Raw genomic sequence first — 20,255 nt, forward strand, 5'->3', positions numbered from 1 at the left:
CAAGGTTTTGAACAGTGTGGTTATAATCCTACTTGGAACTAAAGGTCTGCTGGAGTGCTTTGTTAGTTGGATGTGTTGGAATATGGAGGATTTCGCAAGTCTGAACCCCTGCTATAAATGAAAACACTGTAGCAAAAAAAATGTAAATAAATGCCACACATACTTTGTGTAAGAGCCCTTACCAAAATCTATAAATATGGTAATTTTGGTGTTTACCAATTTTGAGTTTTAACAGGAGACAGACGTGAAATATTACAATGCAAGCATTTTTTTTTTTCATGGATTAATTTTATAATTTGACTTTTAACTTACCTTAAAAGAGTTAATGGAAATTAAATGTAGTGTTTTAAAGAGGATTGCCTTTGAAAGGAAATAATTTGTTCTTGAAAAAATAACTACACTAGCTTCTCAGTTTAACTGAATTTTAATATGAACACAAAACTCATCCCAGGTTAGACTCTCCAGGAAAACTTTCTCATGATTACTGTAGCAGTTGATTCATTCCTTGCTGACTTAATTCTGCAGCTTTAAATGGCAGGTTCTCTGCAAAGCCATCCACTTCAAAGCTTCATAAAACAGAGCTTTGAATAAATTACTGAGTTAGAAATTATACTGGCTGTGCCCAGTTTTGTGCCTGGATGTGGGAATACTTGGCACTGGCTGTGGAATTCCAAGGAAAATTGCCTCTTTGCAGGCTTGCCAAAGAGCAGTAAGAAGGAAAACTGCTGCAGATGAGCAGACATGGAAATATCCAGTTTCCCTTCCCAGAGAACACATCCTGAAGAACTGTTGAATATTAATATACGTTATAACTGGTGCAACATTGGGCAAACACTGGGATTAATAGGAACTACTGCTTCTGGAGGGGATGTGTCCCAGTGTGGCCACAGAGCAGCCCTGCCTGCTGGAACTACTCTTACCTTTAAAATGCATCCCTGCAGATGCAATGTGGAATCAGTGGGAAGCAGGGAAGGCCTACCATGTGTGGACACACGTGTTGAGGGTATGGGATGCCTATGTTTCATGTGCCAGGTGATGAGCCCCAGGCTGTATTATTTTGGGGTTTTTTTTCTCTCTTTTGCAAGCTTTAGATAATATGATGGTGATAATATGACACTTCTAAGCAGTGACATAGTTGATTTGTCTTTCACAAAGAGCCCACCTTCCTCTGTATTCGGATTTCTGGTATGTGTGTGTGGAGATGATTTGTATATAATTGTTTGCTTTTTTCAGAGTCTTTTGAAGTTTAAATCTTCAAGCCCGCTCCCTATATTAAAAACAAATTCTTCCAAGCCACCAATAAAATGTCAGCTGTGATTAAAGCCCAACTCTTCATTTTAAGACTTGTCCCTTAAGCACTGTGAGGTCACTCAATGAGTGAGCATTTGAAAGGACCAGGACCATTATTGTTTGGGTAAAGCCCAAAGTTCATCATTGCTTGCTTTAAATAGTTTCATCACATTTTAAATTGCTTTGCATTGTGCTGAAAGAAATGTAAACTGCAGGAATGATTTGGCAGATAACTTGTGATATTTCAGGCACCTAAAATCTTGAAAAAACCCTCTGTATTAATGTTGAAGTTGGTATTTCTGGTAAGGAAAAGCTTTATCTCCTGTCTAGTAAAGAGGAGGGTGAAGTGGGAAGCTGTGTTTGAGGCATAAACTTTCAACTGTGTTCTCTTAAAATAAAGCTTGGGAACTGTAAAATCTCCAGACAAGGGCTCTTGTGCAGTGCCAAAGTCTGATAGGGCTTTTCTAGACACATGAACTTTATTAATTTTGTTTATTAAAATAGTGAAAAAATAGAACAGAGCATTAAGCTGCAAGGGAAAGCCTTGAGAAGCAAGTCCATACTATTTTGAAGACTATGTGTGGAGCCCATTTATATTTTTTGTGCACATAAATTGTAATAGTCTTTAATTACATGAACACATTTTATTTTGTCACTTTTCCTCCCTGTTTGCTGCAGTGCACGCTTTTAGGACTATTTGGAGCAATTAATCACACCAGAGCAGCAAATAACTTGGAGCACGACTCTGCCTTGGTCTCCAGCCTGTGTCAGTCGTGGGTCTCCCCATTCTCTCTGCCCTTTTCCTACATTCCTAATTAACTCCTGCCTCAGTTCCTCACTGATCCATACTAACCCAAAACCCTTTGTTTTAGTGCTGTCTGGAGAATTGGGCCTTGGTGTGGAGGAGGAATCCAGGAACAGCAGTTGAATGTCTTGCCCACCTTTGGAGGCTAGTCAGAGCAGAGGTGGGAGTTCAGGTCATTTAGCTGCCACCAACCCCCCCGGAACATGCTCAAGTGGGGATAATCAGAGATTGTAATGAAATCTGTTGCAAATTCTGTCAAGTTTCAAGAATTCTCCTTACACTCTCGGGCTTCCCCATCAACCTTTTGTTTTGTTTTGTTTTGTTTTTTGGGTTTTTTTTTTTGTTAGGCATCAGTTAAATCTGGTGCCTCTCTCGGAGGTGGACAGGTGCATTTGTTGAGCCCACCTTTCCCGGGCAGGGTGGGGTGTTGAGCACGCCCGGTGGCGGCTGGAGCCCTGGAGCCGGGTGAGCTCCGGCTGCCGCGGGAGCGCTGCAGCTCGGCCCGGCAGCGATTCGGGGCGCTGCTGCTGCTCCGCGCTTTCCGTGGCCGCTGCTGGGAGCCCGGCGGCTCACGGTGTGCACACCCCTGCCCAGATCCCCTCCGCATGGCCCTGGCTGTGGCTGTTCCAACCCGCGGCTCACGGTGTGCACATCCCTGCCCAGATCCCCTCCGCATGGCCCTGGCTGTGGCTGTTCCAACCCTCTCCGCCGGCCCCGGGGCGCTGTTCACCCGCTTCATGACGGTAAAACGCGGCTTTGCAGCATCCCGGGCCGCCCTCCTCCCGGTGACCCTGCGATGAAACCCCTCCGGGGGTGCACGTCGCTCCCCGCCAGTTACGGAACACTCCAACGGTGAGGGCCGGGGACGCCGCCGTGGCCGCTCATTCTGGCTCTACCACGCTCGCACGGGGAGGGGGCGAAGCGCGCCCACCCCGACACAGCCCCGTCCCTAGCAGCCTCACCTGCCACTGCCCCGGGGAGGGGGCGGCCGGGCGGGTCCGCGGCGGCCGGGCCGGCTGCCCCCCGGCCGCGGTGCGGCGGGGCGGGGCGGGGGGCGGGCGCGGCAGCGCCGCTCGCTGATTGCAGGGCGGGTGCTGCCAGTCCACCGCCTCCCCCGCGCCAGCCGCGTCCCCGCGCCGGAGCCGCACGGCCCAGCAGCTAGCACCCAGCCCGGCCCGGCCCCGCCAGCCGCCACCCATGGAGGAGCAACCCCACCACCACCATCACCACCACCACTATTACTACTACGGGCACCACCACCACCACCCGCAGAGCGCCTACCTGCCGCCGCCCGACGGCCGAGCCCAGCCCAAGCCGCCGCTCCGCCACGAGCACAAGCACGGCGGCCCGCAGCACACGGAGGCGCCGAAGCGGAGACCAGGTTGGAGCGGGCACCGGGACGGGGCCTGTGACCTTCGCGGGGCGGCGGTGGGGCACCCCTCTCTCCTTCTTCCTCCTCCTCCTCCTCCGCCGCCGCCTCCCCCGGCCCGGCTCGAAGCTTCTCCGCCGCGCTGGGGCCGCTTCCTGTCCGCCATGTTGGGGCTGCGGGAGCCGCGGGCCCGCCGGCACCGCCGCCCGCCGGCACGTGGGGCCGGGCCGCGTTTGCCCCACCGGCCGGGTCCCGGGGGCACGGGGGGGCGCGGGGGGCGGCCGAGCGACTGATGAGCGCCAGGATCAATGAGTCACAGCAGCCGGAGGGGCCCCGCCGGCGGCGGCGGGGGGCGGGGCGGCCCCGGCCCGCCCCGCCCCCGGGGCGTGGCCCCCCCCCCGCCGGGGCCGGGGGCGGGGGCCCCGGGGCCGGGCCGTCCCGCCGCGGGCCGGGCGGCAGCGCCGCAGAGGCGGAGGCCGGTTAGCGGCGCCGGGGGAGCCGATCCCGGGCAGGGCCGGAGCCCCCGCCCCGCTCCTGCGGGGCTCCCCGGCTCCAGCAATACCTTTGGGGGTGCTTGTGCGGGGTCAGAGCGAATGCGTGGCCACCAGCCGGCCGGATTGCCGCGTACATTTTTTTTGTTTTTTTCTTCCCTTGAATTTTCCTTTTACATAATGAGGCAGGAGGTGGGAGGGGGCCTGGCAGCAGTAGAGCGGGGTCGGTAGTGCCCCATGTGCAGCCTGGGCAGGTAGGGAGGGACCTGATCGGGCACACGCTAAAAGAAGTTACCGAGCAAAAATAAGTTGAGAAGTCATTTCACTTTTTGCAGCATGCCTAGGTTTTTAATATGTGCCTAGGCTGGCACCCCTCCTTTACCAGCTCTCAAACGCTTTTCCAGATCTTCTTCACCTGTTCTTCTTACCATCCTGGGGTTTTTTCCTCTCCCCTAAATTTTGGTTGGTGCACCTCCATGTCCAGGCCAAGGCCAGCTGTGCCAAATGTTGATTTGGAGAAAACTCAGGCAGCTGAGCTGTGAATGCTTGAGAATTGGAACTAGAAACTGCTGACACACTGACTTACTGAAATGGATTTTGTTCTTCATTTTATTCTTTCACTCCTCATCTGCAATGGTCTTATGACCACTCTTATTGTTTTGTTTCATTAACAAGTGGTGTCAGAAGTCTTGAGTCATAAAAGGTCAGCTGTAACACTCTGCTCTTGAGAGGGCTTCCTCTTCACACTATTCTGAAATACTTCGTTTTAGAGGATCCCACCTTTCTAGTTCTCTCTGGGGTGAAGTATTTATGGTTAATTTTCTTAACAACATATTTGAAAGTTATAGTGGAAGTCGTGGTGATTACAGATACTTGCATGTAGTAAAATCCTTTTTGATCCCCCTCGGCAAACTCAGTTGTGGAATTTCTGTAAAGATTCCTACAAGGATTCTTGTGTTCCCGACTTGCTCAGAGCTGGAGCTGTTACATCTGCCAGACATCTGAGGCTCCAGGATGTGAGGGTAACAATGATTTTTAGTTACAGCAGTTAATTTCAACAACATCAGGAACAACAAAAATATTCTTTCAAGCTGGAGTTTTGCCCACTCCAGTTGTTGAGGGACTCCCTCTCTGTGCTGACTCTGTGCCACCGTGGCTGCAGATGGAGCCTTAGGTGGGTCAGTGGTTGTGGGGGATGTGAGGCTTTCCAGCCTGGGGAAGGAGGACGGATGAGTCAGAGCAGCAGCGGGTGCAGGAGGAGGGATCCCTCTGCTCTGTCCACAGCTGGAGTGTATTTGTAGAGCAGGGCACCGTGTGCTCTCCCTGTCTCCCACTGGGGCTCCAGGGCTTCTCTTGGGGCTTTAGCCAGAGTCCTCGAAAGCAGCAGGCCTCTGGCCAGAGATATTTAAAAAGGAAAAAGCAAAGAGGAAGTTGAGGTGGTTCAGTGTGGACTGTCCTGGGCTTCCAGCTCTACTGAGTTACATGCCCCATATTCACTTCAGAACCATATGGCCTAGAAGTGAACTTCAGAAGGAAGGAGGAATGCTCAGTCTGCAGCAGAAACTCATGGTTTTATGAATTTGAGCCCTCAGCAGGTACTTTATTTCTTGGGTCCCAGGCTCATCCCAGCTCTCCTGGGGACTCTGAAATGCAGCGGGTAAAAGACCCATTGCTGGTGGCAGCAGAAGGGTGCTTGCAGGGATGCATTTCTTAGTTCTGCCACCTTTTCAGTGCTAAAGAGCATGTGTAGGGAGGTGCTGGTCACTGTCTTGAAATGCAGCGAGGAGATGTGGTCACATTTTCTTCCCTCCATCTTCCAACTGGATTTGCACATGTCCTTTTGGAAATACTGATTTTTTTTTTTTCCCCGCCCCTTTACTGAGATGGCATTTGGGAGATGGGTGGGAAGGATGACTGCTGGTGTTGGAGGCCCAGGAGCTGATGGAGATGGTAGGAGTTGTCCCTTGTTCACAGTGTGTATTCTGAACCTTCCACAGATCTTGTCACAAAGGCAGTGGATCCTGCTGTCTTGAAGCATCCTGGGAATTAATTTTTTCTTCTCTGTGACCTGGAAATAGTAGCTGATGAAATAGCTCTCCAGCTTGCCAGTGGTCTTCAGTACAGTGTATCTTCCTGACAGTATCTGTATTTTCTTTTGCTTTGTTACCTTATCTGTATGTCACTCAGTTATGTGAGAGTCAGTCATGGCTGGTCCTTCCTGCTTAACCCTTCTTGCTGTGGGTTCCAACAAATAAATTTATGCAGCTTTACCTCAGAGACTAGATATTTTCCTATTTTTAAATGTCTGCATGAGGAAACTGGATATGTTTGGGGCTGACTACAGCTTTCTGCAATGACAAGTCTAACATTTCATATCTAATTCTTGCCTTTTGCTGTTTTTGGCTTCACTCTAGGCTACGGAGAGCTAAATGGTAATGCAGGAGAACGAGAAGTGTCACTAAAGGGCCTGTGCTCTGATGAAGCCACCACCCCAGGATCCAGGGTACCCAATGGCAGCCAGCAGCTTGTAGATACTAATGTCACCCCAAAGCAGACTGTGAAGGCCAGTGCTTTGGGGAAAGCTGGCATCAAAACCAAGAACTTCATTCAGAAAAATAGCATGGACAAAAAGAATGAGAAGTCCTACGAAAACAAACACAGAGAAAACCAGTCCTCAGACAAGCCAGAGGGAGTGTCTATTCCAAATGGCGTGGTAACCAATAATTCCAGCTACATCACAAATGGCTATGTAGGCAAAGGGGCCGATAATGATGGTAGTGGCTCTGAGAGTGGATATACTACACCTAAAAAGCGGAAAGGCAGGCGCAACAGTGCCAAGGGTTGTGAGAACTTGAATCTAGTACAGGACAAAATAATGCAGCAGGAGGTCAGCACATCAACCTTGAAACAGGAACTTGAGAGTTTCAAACCTGATTATAGTGAACAAAAGGGGAACCGAATTGAAAATATTAAGCCTGTTTGGAAATATGAGGCTGGGGCTGGTGGAGCAGGCCGGGGAAAGCCTGGGCTTGGGGATGTACCACGGAAAAACTCTGATGCCAAACCTGGGATTAGCAGCAAGAAGTTTGATGACCGGCCCAAAGGGAAACACACATCATCGGCTTCATCTAAAGAGGACTCATGGACCTTATTTAAACCACCCCCAGTTTTTCCAGTGGACAATAGCAGTGCTAAAATTGTTCCCAAAATTAGTTATGCAAGTAAAGTTAAAGAAAACCTCAACAAAGCAGCTCAAACCCCATCCACATCGTCCTCATCATCTTCATCATCTGCCGGGGAAACTCAGGCCCAAACATCAAGTCGACTTTCCCAAGTCCCCATGTCTGCTATGAAATCTGTCACTTCTGCCAGCTTCTCAAATGGGCCAATCCTTGCGGGGACCGATGGAAGTGTGTATTCCCCAGGGACCCAGCCACTGCTCTCCACTGCTGCTAGTACTGTACCATCGACCTCCTCTGAGTCAGTACCCCAGGACATGAGTACAACTTCGACAGCTCTTGAACAAAAGAAATCTGGCCTTTTTATCTACCCTTCAAATATGCAAACTGTGCTCCTGGGGACAGCACAAGTCGATTTCCCTTCGCAGACTAATCAGCAGAACCTGGGGGATATCTTCCAGAATCAGTGGGGCTTGTCTTTCATAAACGAGCCCAGTGCTGGACCTGAAACCGTTGTGGGGAAATCTGCGGATAATCAGTTAATGGAAGTGACATTTCAAGGGGAATATCCTGCCACTTTGGTTTCACAGCGTGCTGAAATCATTCCCTCAGGAACTGAACAACCTGTGTTTCCTAAGGCTTATGAGCTGGATAAACGGACTAGCCCTCAAATTCTTAGTGCTGTTCTTAAGCCTGGGACTGCTGTTGAGGGTGGTGTCTTAGCTTTGGAGTCGCATCACACAGGTGACCTACAAAAGGCAGACACCGGTAGCCAAGGTGCTTTAGTGTTTCTTTCAAAAGACTATGAAGTAGAGAATCCTCTGGCCTCTCCTACGAACAATTTGCTAGCCTCCGCCAAAGAACAGAGGTACCAGAGAGGCCTAGAAAGGAAAGATAGCTGGGGTTCTTTTGACCTGAGGGCTGCTATTCTATATCACACTAAAGGTAATGGCTTAACTTCCTGCCTAAGGGCATTCTCTTCTTTTTTTTTTTTTTTTTTTTTTCTTTTCTTTTTATAAATGCAATATTCTAACATGGTATGTTCCTTCCAGCAATTCTAATTGTTTTTAAAATTACTTTTTTTTTTTTTGCTTGCATATCTATCATGGTAATAAGGGTCTGGGGAAGTTACTGAAAGGGTTGTTTTAATTAAGAGGTATTTGTTTCCTGTTCTCATGGACAAACATGAGTGATGTTGATAGGGATGGTACTTAGCAGGTCCTCAAGCCACTCGGCATTGGAAGGAGTTAAATGTGTAGGTTCAGCTGCTGTGTTCCAGCTGTACCAGGTGATACTCTGTTACTGTGAAGGCTTCATAGTCTGTACTTACACCTCTGCCACCAGAGTGTTACAGCTTCTCCCCTGGGCAGATCAGACCATGAAATCATGGCTTTGAAGGAAGAAAAAATTATTCCTACAGCTGTAGGTGTGATTTATTTTTTTATGTGTGCCCCACACTTTTTCCCTGCCGCTGAGTATTACCACAACAGCAAGACCAATCTTTTCTTATCAGCTCCTCTGTAAGCTGCAGATTGAATTCACTCCTTGTCTTTGTAGGCCACATCTTTCAGATCATTTTATTGCTTTCATGGGGTCCTTTGTAGTCCAGCTCCCTTTTTTTTCCTGGTTTTTTTTTTTTCTGAGATTGAAATGACTCAAACATGATACAGACACTTTAAAATGGAAATGAAGAGAGTGAAGCCTGTGGGATGGCTTGCTTTCTGCTTTAGCCTCAGCCCCAGAAGTTCTGAGGACTTGGGGCATTTATTGGCTTTTGGTGCTGGCTCAGTGTCAGCAGGAGCTTGGTTGTGTGTTCTCTTTTGTCACAGTATTATTTACTCACTCTTGACCAACAAGGGGGCAGTTCCTTTTTTTTTTTTGACCCCCTTCCTTCTCCCTGCATCCTTCTATCCTGAAGGGAAAAAGGCAATCATGCTTTTTTTTTTGTTTAGTATTCCACATGCATATAGGTATGTCTTTCTCCCCTCTATAGAGGGTGGGTACTTGGCTTTGGCAAATTTGCTCTTTTCACCCACTACAAAGTTCATGAATTACTACTTCACAAACTCTGTATAGCATAAACTCAAATGCCTTCCTGTAGTAATAACAAACCCAGTCATTTAAAAATAATAACTCCAAGTATTTTTTCCAGGTCATCTCCCTCTCAAGACGTTAACATTTCAAGCTCTAGTATTCTTGTGAACAGTGTTTGTCAATTGATTTTATCTGGGTCCTCTCCCTTTTGCTCGGTATATTTTCCAGCATTAAAGCAGGCTTTCTAGTCTCATTTTTTTGTGTCTGCTTGAAGCTTAAATCCCACCTTCCCATCAGAAAGCACAACACGGGAGAAAATCCTTGGTGATCTTTTTCTTAATTTTGCAAGTATTCCCTACACTCTGTTTGCCTGTGTTTTTGTCAGCCTGAACTTGTGGAAAAGCAATTGTGCTGCCAGCAAGGCTCATCAGCTGTCCTGTTCTCACTTGCTGCTAAAGGCAGACCTCAGTGAAACAATAGGAGCAACAGGAAAATAAAGAACACTCCCATCCCATGTCCTCTCAAGGAGGTGTTAACTTCAAAGCCTGGCTGCTTTGAGCTCTTCTAAACACAGGAGTTAATTACATTTGTTGGCAACAATGGCCACTTGAAGCACCCGTTAAAATACAGTTCTCTGCTCTTGTGCTTGTGAATGGTCTTTGAGCATCCAGAGCAAACATCCTCATGATGGCCTGGGGATACCTGAACCTGCCCCAGCACTCTTAATTTCCCTTTTCACGCTATGTATGTGCCATCTTAAAGCTGTTACTTAGGGGTAGAAGTTAATGGATGCTTCTAATCGGCATTGTCATTAATGCAGTGATGGGGTGCTCCAAACAGCTTTGGCTTGTCTTTTATTTAGTGTTCAAAAGCTATTGCTGCTTTACAAAGCAGATCAGTCCAGGTCTTAGTACTTCTGTAATGGTGGTGGGTGTTGCATTTCATCCTTGGGATAGTTGGGTTAAGGAATATTTGGAGGAATGACGCCTCCTGTCCTCTCTTGATGGCGTGGTCCTGGAGCCAGTGTGCGGTGGAATGCCTCAAAAGCGGAGCTCGGAGTGTGGTTACAGGACAGCAGTGCGGGGGTTAATTCCCACACTGTTCTCTCCGTTTATCTTGGGCTGTTTTCCTGAGGTCCAGCTTCAAGCCAGCCAGTTCCTCTGCAGTAGGAAAAGAACGATTTCACTCAGTTCCTTTTCACAAGCTGCCTTTTCCTCCTTGCTCAGGAGAGCGTGTGGGTTTGCCTGGGTCAGCGTTAGGGCATTCCAGGCAGTCAGATCCTCAGACTGGTTTTGATTTTGAGAGTTGGGTGAACTTCTCCCTCTCAGATTGATCTGTTTGCTTTTGAGCAAAGTCTCTGTAGTTTGATCTTTGCATCTGCCCTGTCCCTGGGGTTATGAACACAAGGAGAAACGATCACGGGATGAGGACAGGGGTGAGTGTGGAGCACTGTGGGGTCCTGGTGTGTTCCCTATCCTGAGCTCCCATCTGCAGTGTTTTAGTGCAAGGATGAAGCTCTGGGAGTTGCAGAGAGGAGCGAGCTGTAGTGTGAGTGGTACAGTGCTTTAAATATCACAAATGTGCACTCCTTTTTGCATTGTTTGTGCCTGTAACTGTGACCAGGTTGTGTGGATCCTCATCCTGGACTGTAAATTTCTCTGGGAAAGCCTCCAGCTAACTCAGTAGCTTTGTTCCAGCAAACCAGGCTTCCCTGTGCGTGGCTTGCCCAGCAACTGCACAGGACATTATAAACTGTAATTGCTTCACAGCTTCCCTGTGGAAAGATGGATAGAGGAGGTGGCACCCAGAGAGAACTGGCTCTGGTACAGTGCTCCTGTAACTCACCACAGTATCCCTGAGTGCTGGCAAGGCTGTGCTGGGGTGTGAGCCTGGGTGGCTGCAGAGCACAGCGAGGTCCTGCTGCAGGATTCCTGTGTTCCTTTGCTTGTACCCTGACTGCTTTTTCTTCAGAAGTCAGAGCACTGGAAACATTTAGGCAAAGGTGATGATACACTCTCTTGTCCTTCTTGGAAGCTTTTCCTGTTGGTTTCCTTGTACCTCTACTTCATGCCTTGCTTATTTCTTATTTTTCCCCCCTCTGTTTAAAGGGCAGAAAGACTCCCTTGATCATCTGATCTGCCTGAGTGTAAAACACGATCCTTCAATGTGGCTGTCTTCATTGACAGCCCGTGCCACTCGGTGTTTGTGACGGTGCCTTGAAACACTCGCAGGTGACACATCCGATTTACCAAGGGAGATCTGATTTAGCTCAGCACTGGTAGGCCTGCTCTGGATATGCTTGGAGACAGGGATGGGCTTCACATGGGAGACTAACAGGCCCAGGAAGGAGTAGTGCTCTCATTTCCAGTCATTGTCCCCTATCTAGGTTAGAGTTGAACTTCTGCCTCGGTATGGCATTGCCAAAATTCTTGTATTTTTGAGGTAAAACTGATTCTTGCAGATATTTTGGTCCTGAAGATAAGGAGGGTGGGTATATGTCAGCCTTACTTGCATTGAAAACAGCATCTTCTTACTGCTTTCATCCTTCTTTTAAAGACAGCTGGATGAAGCACTTCATATTGGAGTAATTGTCAATTGCTTTGGAGAATTTTGTCATGTTCAGGCAATTGCAGTCTTCCAGGTCAGGCTGTCACTAACACTGAGCTCTAGATGGTAAGCTTTGTGGTGGGAAGCTCACTAATTTACTTGTCCTGAGCTAAAAAAGCAAATCATTGAGGCCTCCAGCTCAGCTGCACAACAGTGGAGACCACATGGGTGGAGGAGAGGGAGCTGCAGAGTTTTCCTTGTTCTTGCCCCTGAATTTCTGCCTGTGCTGCTGCTTTGTTCCTTCTCAGCATCTTGGTTGCAGCAGTATCTCTGCTCATGTGAAGAAGCAGGAGAGCAGCATGGAAAATAGAGCAAGGCAGCGTGGGCCAGCCAGGAGTGGCATTTGCTGGAATGGTGAACTGGGTCAGAAGAAATAGCAGAGCTGTGAATTCAGCAATTTTCATCCTTTACATCAGGAGAAAAAAAGTGCCTTGGTTTCCCATCCCCCTGTGGTGGGAAGGGGTTAGAGCTCGCTCTGTTGGTTATGGCCTTCTGGGGCCTGAGCTGTGGGGCAAAAGCTGATTTAATTCTCCTTCCAGTCCCTGTTTTTTCTGGTTGTCAGGATGAGTACAGTGTATGCTGTACAGCCATGAGTCTCCACAGCATGGAATACTTATTCTTCGCTTTGTTTCCAGGGCAATCCCCATACTTAACCATTGTCCTGCAGATACAAACAGAAAAAAATCAGGCAAGAACGGTCCCTTCTTGTTATTTCTTTAGTATTGTATTTTAGGGACAATTTTGGGATTTATAAGGACAGTGAAATAGTAGGATGGCATTGTGCAGACACTTCTGTCTAGCAGGGACTGCCTCTCTAGCAAGGAAAATGTGTGCAAAAGTGCCTTAGCAAGTTACTACAGAAATACTTCTTTCCCTTCCCAGGTTGTGTACCAGTCCTGCTGTAAAGTTTACTGACCTATGAGGAATCCCTGTACAATTCACCAGAGTGTGCCTTAGTCTGTTCCTGACATCAGAACTTTCCTCCAGTGACCCTCTCTTTCAGTGACAGTCCCCAGAAAAAGTGGTATAGGTGGATGTGGCTGGGACTTTTTGCCCCAGGCAATTCCTCAGCAAACCACAAGCCTGAGGGCTCTGGAGAGGCCAGCTAATTATAAAAAAAATCCTGGAAAAGAGAGGTTGGAAGGGGCACAGGAGGTGACCTAGTTCTGCCCCTGGCTTAGAGCAGGCTGGCTTTGATGCTGGTTGTGCAAGGGTTTGTTGATGGCTTTTTCTCCAGCTGGGTTGGAGTCCACTTGAGAAGAAAGTTTGCTGTTTCCCCAGCCACATGTGTGGTTTTGGGAATGGTGGCTCCTGTTGGGCAGGTCTTTTGGAAAGCAGCAGTTTTGGGGCAGTATCTGAGAGACTGGACTTGGGACGATGGCGAAGATATCCATTTTCTCATGCAGGATGAGCAGCTGTAGGAGTACTTTGCTTAAACTCGCACTGGAAGCTCTGGAAGGAGTGCTGAAAGCAGGCTTGGGGCCTCATGTATGTCCAGTTCTTGGGAGATGTCTTTCCATCTGCTTGGCTGAAGCCAGGCATTGGGCAGCAGTGGCTCTGCTGAGCTGCCTGTGCACCAGGTCAGTCACCAGGTCACCCTGTGACAGTGGCCATGGCATTTGTCACAGAGCCTTTTGTCAATCGTAGGTGCTCACAGCCTGGAACTGGCAGGAAAACTTAACTGTATTACCAAGTAAAGCAGAATAAATAATACAATTCCATTTTAAGATTGAAGAAATCCCTTTTTTTCCCTAGTTTTGTGTTGCAGTTAGCCTAAGACTTACTTTATTTTCCCTTGTGAAGTTACTTCACTTCGTCGGTGTGCTTAACCTGTGCTGTCCCCGTCCCTGTGCTGCCAGGTGGAGGGGAGGACCTTGCTCTGCTGATGGCAGGTGATATTTAGTAAGAGCTGTTATTGCGTTGTTTGCTGATGGTCTTTGGTTTTGTAGCTTGGTTAGGCCGAGCATCTGCCAGCCTGTGTGTCCAGGTGTCTGGAATTTCCAGGATACTTTACACCACCCTCCCTTTCTGAAGGAGGAGAAGGGAAATTGAAGTCTGAAAAAGTCGTGGGTTTGTTAGATTTTTATGAAACAGAGTTTTGTCAACTTAGTAGTTTTTTGGTGTGTTCTTAACAGTATCTCTGTTCATATATCTGTTGGTCTTGCTGTCAGATACTCTTAAAACAAGGAGTTCACATTCTTGTGGTGTTCAGAGCAGTTGAGGCCAAGTGAAGTGCACAAGACAACGTGGTCTGTGCATGGGGATATAGTGGTGGGTGGTGTTTCAACTCTGCCTTGTATTTCATGCTCAAACATTGCTCTAATGTGCAGGAACCAACAACTCGAGTAGTTTTCTGTCCCCTTTGGGGAAAGCTGTTAAAATGGGAGATGTTGAATCTTTAGCTGTTAGGAAATGATGTGTCAAACTGCGCTGAATGGAAAACTCGTTCCACAGGAGGTAATTTTAGTAGCTGGTTCATTTTACTTCAGGGGAATCTGCATCTGGCAGATGAGGGAGGCAGTCCCTCACCAGCCTGCTTCTATCCCAGGGGTGTTAGAGGCTGGCTACTATTCCCAAAGCACTTAGGGCTCCCCAATAGAAGTGCAAAGTGTTGCTGTTACAATCCCAACGCAAAAATAACAGACCTCATAAAATTTTGTCAGGGCCTTCCTTACAAAAGGTTTAATTGTGCAGGGAGGGCTGGCAATATTTATTTGCATGCAATTTCCTGCCCCAGGGAGCTGGAGATTGTAGCAGACAAAGGACAGATGAAGGGTTGGAGAAGGGAGGCAATTGATGGAGGTGACACTTGGCACATATCGTGCTGAGGCTGTGGGTTTTGTAGGGCTTTTCTTCTTCCTTTCACATGCTGGTTAGTTTACTTACTGCCTTGTTTTGTGCTTTGCTGCATATCTCATGTAGCCTGATAATCCCTTGCCATTCCCTTTCCCTAGCCCCAACCAAGATCCTGTCACCCTTTCTGTCAGAAAAGAGACTTAAAAGTGGTTCTTGCAGGTTGTGTTCCGACTAATAATCATTTTCTATAATTTTGTCTATTGAACTTGGGCACAGGGTACAGTCAGTGTCTTAAAAAACTCTAGCTCATGAAATTCCAATTTGATAGCAGCTCAAAACAGTTATTTTCAATGGTTCTCTAAAGATGCATCTTTGTTTGGGGGATATTTTAAAGGGAAGAGCCTACTGTTTCTTAGAACTAATGAAAAGAACATTTAACTTTGGAGTTATTTCTTAGGTAAACAAAAGCATGTGCATGTCCAGGGAGAACTGGGAAGGGTTTGTCTTTAGCCTACAAATGTGTTGTAGAAGTAAATTGGGGAAGAGCTGCAAGCCAGGCGCGTGGAGCATCACACCTTGCTCGTGGACAGTGCATTGGCAGCAGCTCTGCAGAGATGTTCACACAGCAACCCTTGCCTGATGCCTCAGCACACACACACTGTGAACCATGTGCAGCTCGCTGTGTCCAGCAGTTCTCATTTCACACTCACTAAGCATCAACTTGTAAAAATCATCTCTCCAGGCTCCTTGTTGAGGCTGTAATGTGCAAAGCAGCGTTGGAGTCAGAGTAGTAAAGCCTGAAGTTAGATTTTGATATGTAGGACTGGTGAATGGTGATGACATTTCTGATGCTCAGCTTGGCTCTCTGACCCTTAAGACCATGTTACAGCCATCCCTTTGCCTTTTATTGCTGGATTATTCACGTCAAATTTGTGTAGTTCTGTGGGCTGGGCTGGGGCTGTGCTGCTGAGTGGGAGGGAGTTGGCTCTGTTTGAAAGCCTCAGCACAACTGCCACACCTGGAAAATTGAAGTGTGTTTGGAGTGGTCTGTAATGGCAGCATCAATCTGCATAATAACAGTGGTCTCATTTTGCCTCCACAGAAATGGAAGCGGTTTGGAACTTGCAGAAGCAAGGTAAGGATGTTGGAAAGAATAAATGAACGAAATTGCTCTGTCTGTTGGGAGGGGGGGATGAATGAGAGTGGATTGTGTCTGGAGATGCTGGGTTCAGTTCTTCAGTGCCTGTGGTTTGTAGTCTGGATTTATCTCCATTTCAGATCGCTGAAAGTCAGGACGATAAGCTTTGCTATAATGGTGAGCTGCTTGGAGAGAAGCAGCGTCTCTAAAAGAGCAATAAACCCAATGTCAAATTAGATTTAATGACTCTTCCTTATGTGTATACAAAATTGCTTTCTATTTCTGGTGTTGAGTGTCACATCCAATAATAAGTTTTGAATTCTGGTGTATCCCCACAAGTCACCTGAGAAGAGGTTTTGTGTGAGAAGAGCTGTATGTGGGGACCTGTGTGCTGCTGTGGGGAACAGGCTCTGCTCTGGGGGGGCCAGTCTGGCCTTGGGGTGGCTTGGCCAGGGAGGGGGGCATCCAAAGGAAAAGTCTGCTAAAAGCCAAGTACCCTGTGTTTATTTTCAGCCACAGGGCCTGAAATTAGCTTGTCCAAAACATAGAATTCTGCTTTCTTTCCAGATCCCAAAAGGATAATCACTTATGATGAAGCCATGGATCGCCCGGATCAATGAAGGTAGCAAGACAAGACTGCCTGTTATAACCTTTCTGCAGCATTTGTGCTGTTCGTGGGGGACAAAAAGGCTTTTATGCTCCTTCTAAATCTTCAGTGCAGCAGAGGAACCATAACTAGAATCACAGGATAATATATACAAAAATATATATAGTTATTTAAAAATGGCAACTGAAAGTAATTAGACTTCTTAAGGAAACTGAAAATTTATTTCAACAAGACTACACACGTGATTATTTAATCTCCGGTACTGAATAGATTTTTTTTCTTTTTTCATTTTTGTTTTGTTTTTGTTTAAAGAGTGAATGCAAGTGATTAAGGAATACAGACTCAATTACAAGCCCGGTTTCAAAGTTCCTGCTGTCGTCTGCAAGGGCAACAGCAACCCACTGGAGAGGCATTTCCACTTGACAAGGTTTCTGTTTCTTGTTCTGTGACTGTAGTGACATACTAATCACAGGGAAATCAGGATGATTCACCATCCTTCATCTCCCCTTCCACCTCCCTTGTTTGGTTTCTTTTTTTTTTTTTTTTTCTGATTTGTTTTCTATTGAATGCTGGAGAAACACCTTGAAGTTTGCAGAGTTTCTTTTTTTTTTTTTTTTTTTTTTCCAGAGAATTATAATCCGCATGTTTTGCCAGGAGTAAAGCAGCAATCCTATGCTGATGATACTGTCTTAAAAGGATCATTCTGCTGAGGGAAAAATGGTAATACTGCAGTTCTAGGATGCATGGTGAAGCCACACAGTTGACCTGGCTCCTGTTACACGTTGGACTATTGCAGCTGAAGAGTTATTTAATTTTAAGAGACAACATGGAAAAATAAGCAATCTGTTTAGGCATTTAATATGGAAAAAAAACCAAAAAAAAACCAAAAAAAAAACCCCACTGTTCCCACAGTTTAATGCCATTGTATTACTGGGAGCAAGGAAAAAAAAAAAAGACAAAAAAAAGTATCTTCTGCTTTCAACTGTAGGTGCTTCATATTTGCTCTGTCTGTCTCCTAACACTAAATGTGCTGGATTTTTTTCCCATTTTCATTGGAAAACTGAAGAGGAATTGAGTTCTGCTAACTTTCACCCTTCTTGAATTATTTTTTATCTTAAAAAAAATTTCAAAATAACAAAAAAATGAGAAAAGTTTAAAAAAAAAAAAAAAAAAAAGAAAAAAAATGGGAATTTGAATCCTTTTCAATTTGTCCATAGAACGCCAATGGCTGGGCTTCCTGCCCCTTGGAAATGCTCTTTTATATTTTAATGCAGTCTGTGTATTTCCGGGCTCTGCTTCTAATTATCTCTTAATAAAAATATATTTTATTACAAAAAAAATGGAGGACTTAGGAATGAAAATAATAATTTAAAAAAATAATAAAAAAAAAATCCCAGGGAAAGGAAAGCTTCCTAGCAGTGGTAGGGAAGGCTGAGCGGAGTGCAGGCTCCAGCTGTGTAACCCCTCTGTCCTGTTGCAGCTTGTGTAAAGTGTCTAAATCATCTGGGGGTTGGGTAGTTTTTCTGGGTTTTTTTAAAAGCTGGAAGGTTCACAGGGTCCAGTGCAAGAGCAAGAAATGAATAAAGCAGAAATGGGTTTGTTGGCCAACCCCAGCTCCCCCTGAACACAGTGCTCGTTGTGGGTGACTGTGGCCTAACCCTGGGCCCTGGGTATCCAAATCAGCAGCAGTTGGTGTCACCTAAAATGAGACTGGACCCTCTGGGCCACTACAAGGAATAGATAAATCCAACACTTTGGAATTCCCTTTGGTTTTGGATCTGCACATCAAGCCATCAGGCTGCTGTTCAGTCACCAGAGGGTTCCACAGGGCTCCATCCTCAGCCCATTTCTCTCCAACATCTCATTAGCAACCTGGATTCAGGACTCAAAGAAATGCTAATTTTGCTGACACACTAAACTGGGAGGAACTGTTGACTCCCATGAGGGCAGAGAGCTCTCAACAAATTAGAGATGGGCAATCACTAATTATGAAATTTAACAAGGGTGAGTGTTGGATTCTGCACCTGGATAGACTGGGAATGAGAGGCTGGAGAGCAGCACCATGGAAAGGGAGCTGGGGTCCTGGTCCATGGCCTGTTGGATCTGAGTCAGCAGTGCCCTGGCAGCCAGGGGGGTCAGCAATGTCTTTGAGGGGCACCAGCCCAGCATGACCTGCTCTGCTCTGCGCTGGTGCGGCCTTACCTCAGATTCTTAGGGCACCACAGTATAAAAAAGACCCCTATTAGCATCCCAGGGAGGCCATGAGGATGGGGAAGGCTCTGGATGGGAAGCCTTATGAGATCACTTTGTTCAGCTGGAGAAGAAGAGAGACCTCATGGTCTTCAGCATCCTCCCAAGGTGCAGCAGAGGGGCAGGTACCAATCTCTTCACTCTCACGACCAGTGACAGGGAATAGTCTGAAGCTGAGTCAGGGGAGGGCTAGGTTGGATAGCAGGAGAAGGTTCTTCACCCAGAGGATGGTTGAGCACCGGAACAGCCTCCCCAGGGAAGTGGTCGCAGCACCAAACTTGTCTTGAGTTCAAGAAGAGTTTGGACAATGCACAGGGTGGGATTCTTGGAGTGTCCTGCACAGGGCCAGCAGTTGGACTCGACGATCCTGATGGGTCCCTTCTAACTCAGAATACTCTATGATTCTATTGCTTTTTTTTTTTTTTTTTTTTTTAAACTAGGAGTATGTAGCATGTGGTTTTTTTTAATTGTTTTTATACTTTTAATAAGATTGTTCCTGAATGATACACTTGAGTTCATGGTGGGACAATGAAACTGAATTCTGTACCTTGTGTAAGACGCCCGCTTTCTGCCATGCTTGAACATTTGACTATGGATTGCCTACTCCGTTTGATGTATCCAAAGCTATATAGTATAATACTGAGTGTGATACTATATAGTCATCATGTATTGTATCAGTCCAGGTTCAGAAATGTGTGGTTGGCCAGTTGCAAATAGTTCTGTTTCACCTATGAACTGTACCACCTCTACAGGTGTGTGTAACTTTGAGATGTATAACATGTTTACAGATGTGCCCGACATCTAGTCCTCCGACCTTCCTATTTTTAATTCTGTTGAGTCTCCCAACTGCTTGCCAAAAGTCAGAATTGCCTCCAGCTCTGCTGCTGAAGAGCTGGGGTGTTCCTGAGCCTTAAAGTGTTGAACAAACTGGACGGTGGGGCTGGGAAAATGAAGGTGGAAGAAATGTTCTTTTTCCTTTTTTAGTATTATTATTATTTTCAAAAAGTTGAAGGCTAATAGCAAAGTTTCCAGTTTGTTTTACTGGCTTTAAGGCTCCGCTGAGTATTTATTTGCCTTGTGTAGTCACTTGTCGCCTTAAGGGCTGGGTTCCATTAAAAAAAAAAAGAAAAAAAAAGACAAAAAAAAAAAAAAAAAAACAAAACCACCCTGTTTTGCTTTCCTGGGGTCTGTGCTGTCCTGTACCCCTGCCCCAGGTCCATGCTTGGGGCAGTGCAGGAGTTGAGAAGCACTAACCCTGCGCCTGTAGAAAGGTCTGAGTCTTGCTGAATATTTGAGGACTCTCATCTTGGCCTAGTCCAATCTGTCACCTAAATAGCAAAAGAAATGCTGAGAGAAACAGTTTGAGCGATGGGTTGGGCTGGATTTCCCCCGATGCTCATCTCTGTGGCTTTGCCTCGCCAGCAGGACCCATCCAGAAACACCCTCGGCAGCACCTTTTCTGCTGTATTTCTGACCATTCTCTGTTCAGATGTCTGTCTGTGTGTCTCCATGAGCTCCACGGCATGTGCTCAGCACTAAGCAGTTAGGAATTCCTCTCTCTGAGCTCCTGTAGCTCCGGCTCCCTGGTATTTCTGGGATAGACTATTGCCTAGAGGCAGGCAGGACCATGGAAGGAACTTCCTCATGCTGTCGTGTAACTCACCCTGTCGCTGTCTGCAGTACTCCCCA

At 46.8% G+C, this 20,255-nt stretch overlaps 1 protein-coding gene across 2 annotated transcripts; it reads left to right on the forward strand.

Moving 5' to 3' along the window:
• Positions 1–3,218: 3,218 nt before the first annotated feature.
• NUFIP2 (nuclear FMR1 interacting protein 2) lies at positions 3,219–19,728 on the forward strand. 2 transcript variants are annotated; one of them, XM_088066109.1, is made up of 5 exons: positions 3,219–3,476; positions 6,370–8,079; positions 15,674–15,706; positions 16,277–16,331; positions 16,944–19,728. In XM_088066109.1, exons 1-4 carry the CDS (start codon positions 3,293–3,295, stop codon positions 16,327–16,329), a joined length of 1,980 nt encoding a protein of 659 aa, XP_087922235.1. In that variant the 5' UTR covers positions 3,219–3,292; the 3' UTR covers positions 16,330–16,331; positions 16,944–19,728. The 2 variants fall into 2 exon arrangements, with proteins under 2 accessions (XP_087922235.1, XP_014110584.1); XM_014255109.2 differs by lacking the exon at positions 16,944–19,728 and adding an exon at positions 16,629–16,937.
• The last annotated feature ends 527 nt before the right edge of the window (positions 19,729–20,255 follow it).

The sequence above is a fragment of the Pseudopodoces humilis genome, chromosome 23 (assembly GCF_049639895.1).
Source record: "Pseudopodoces humilis isolate 2021_Gansu_Grassland_sample_001 chromosome 23, ASM4963989v1, whole genome shotgun sequence".
NCBI lineage: Eukaryota > Metazoa > Chordata > Aves > Passeriformes > Paridae > Pseudopodoces > Pseudopodoces humilis.

Excerpts from the sequence above, each read along its gene's own strand:
- NUFIP2 (XM_088066109.1), top strand. The coding sequence starts at position 3,293 with ATGGAGGAGCAACCCCACCACCACCATCACCACCACCACTATTACTAC. Across the intron at positions 3,477-6,369 it reads GGCGCCGAAGCGGAGACCAG|GCTACGGAGAGCTAAATGGT; the intron begins GTTGGAGCGGGC and ends GCTTCACTCTAG. Across the intron at positions 8,080-15,673 it reads TATTCTATATCACACTAAAG|AAATGGAAGCGGTTTGGAAC; the intron begins GTAATGGCTTAA and ends TTGCCTCCACAG.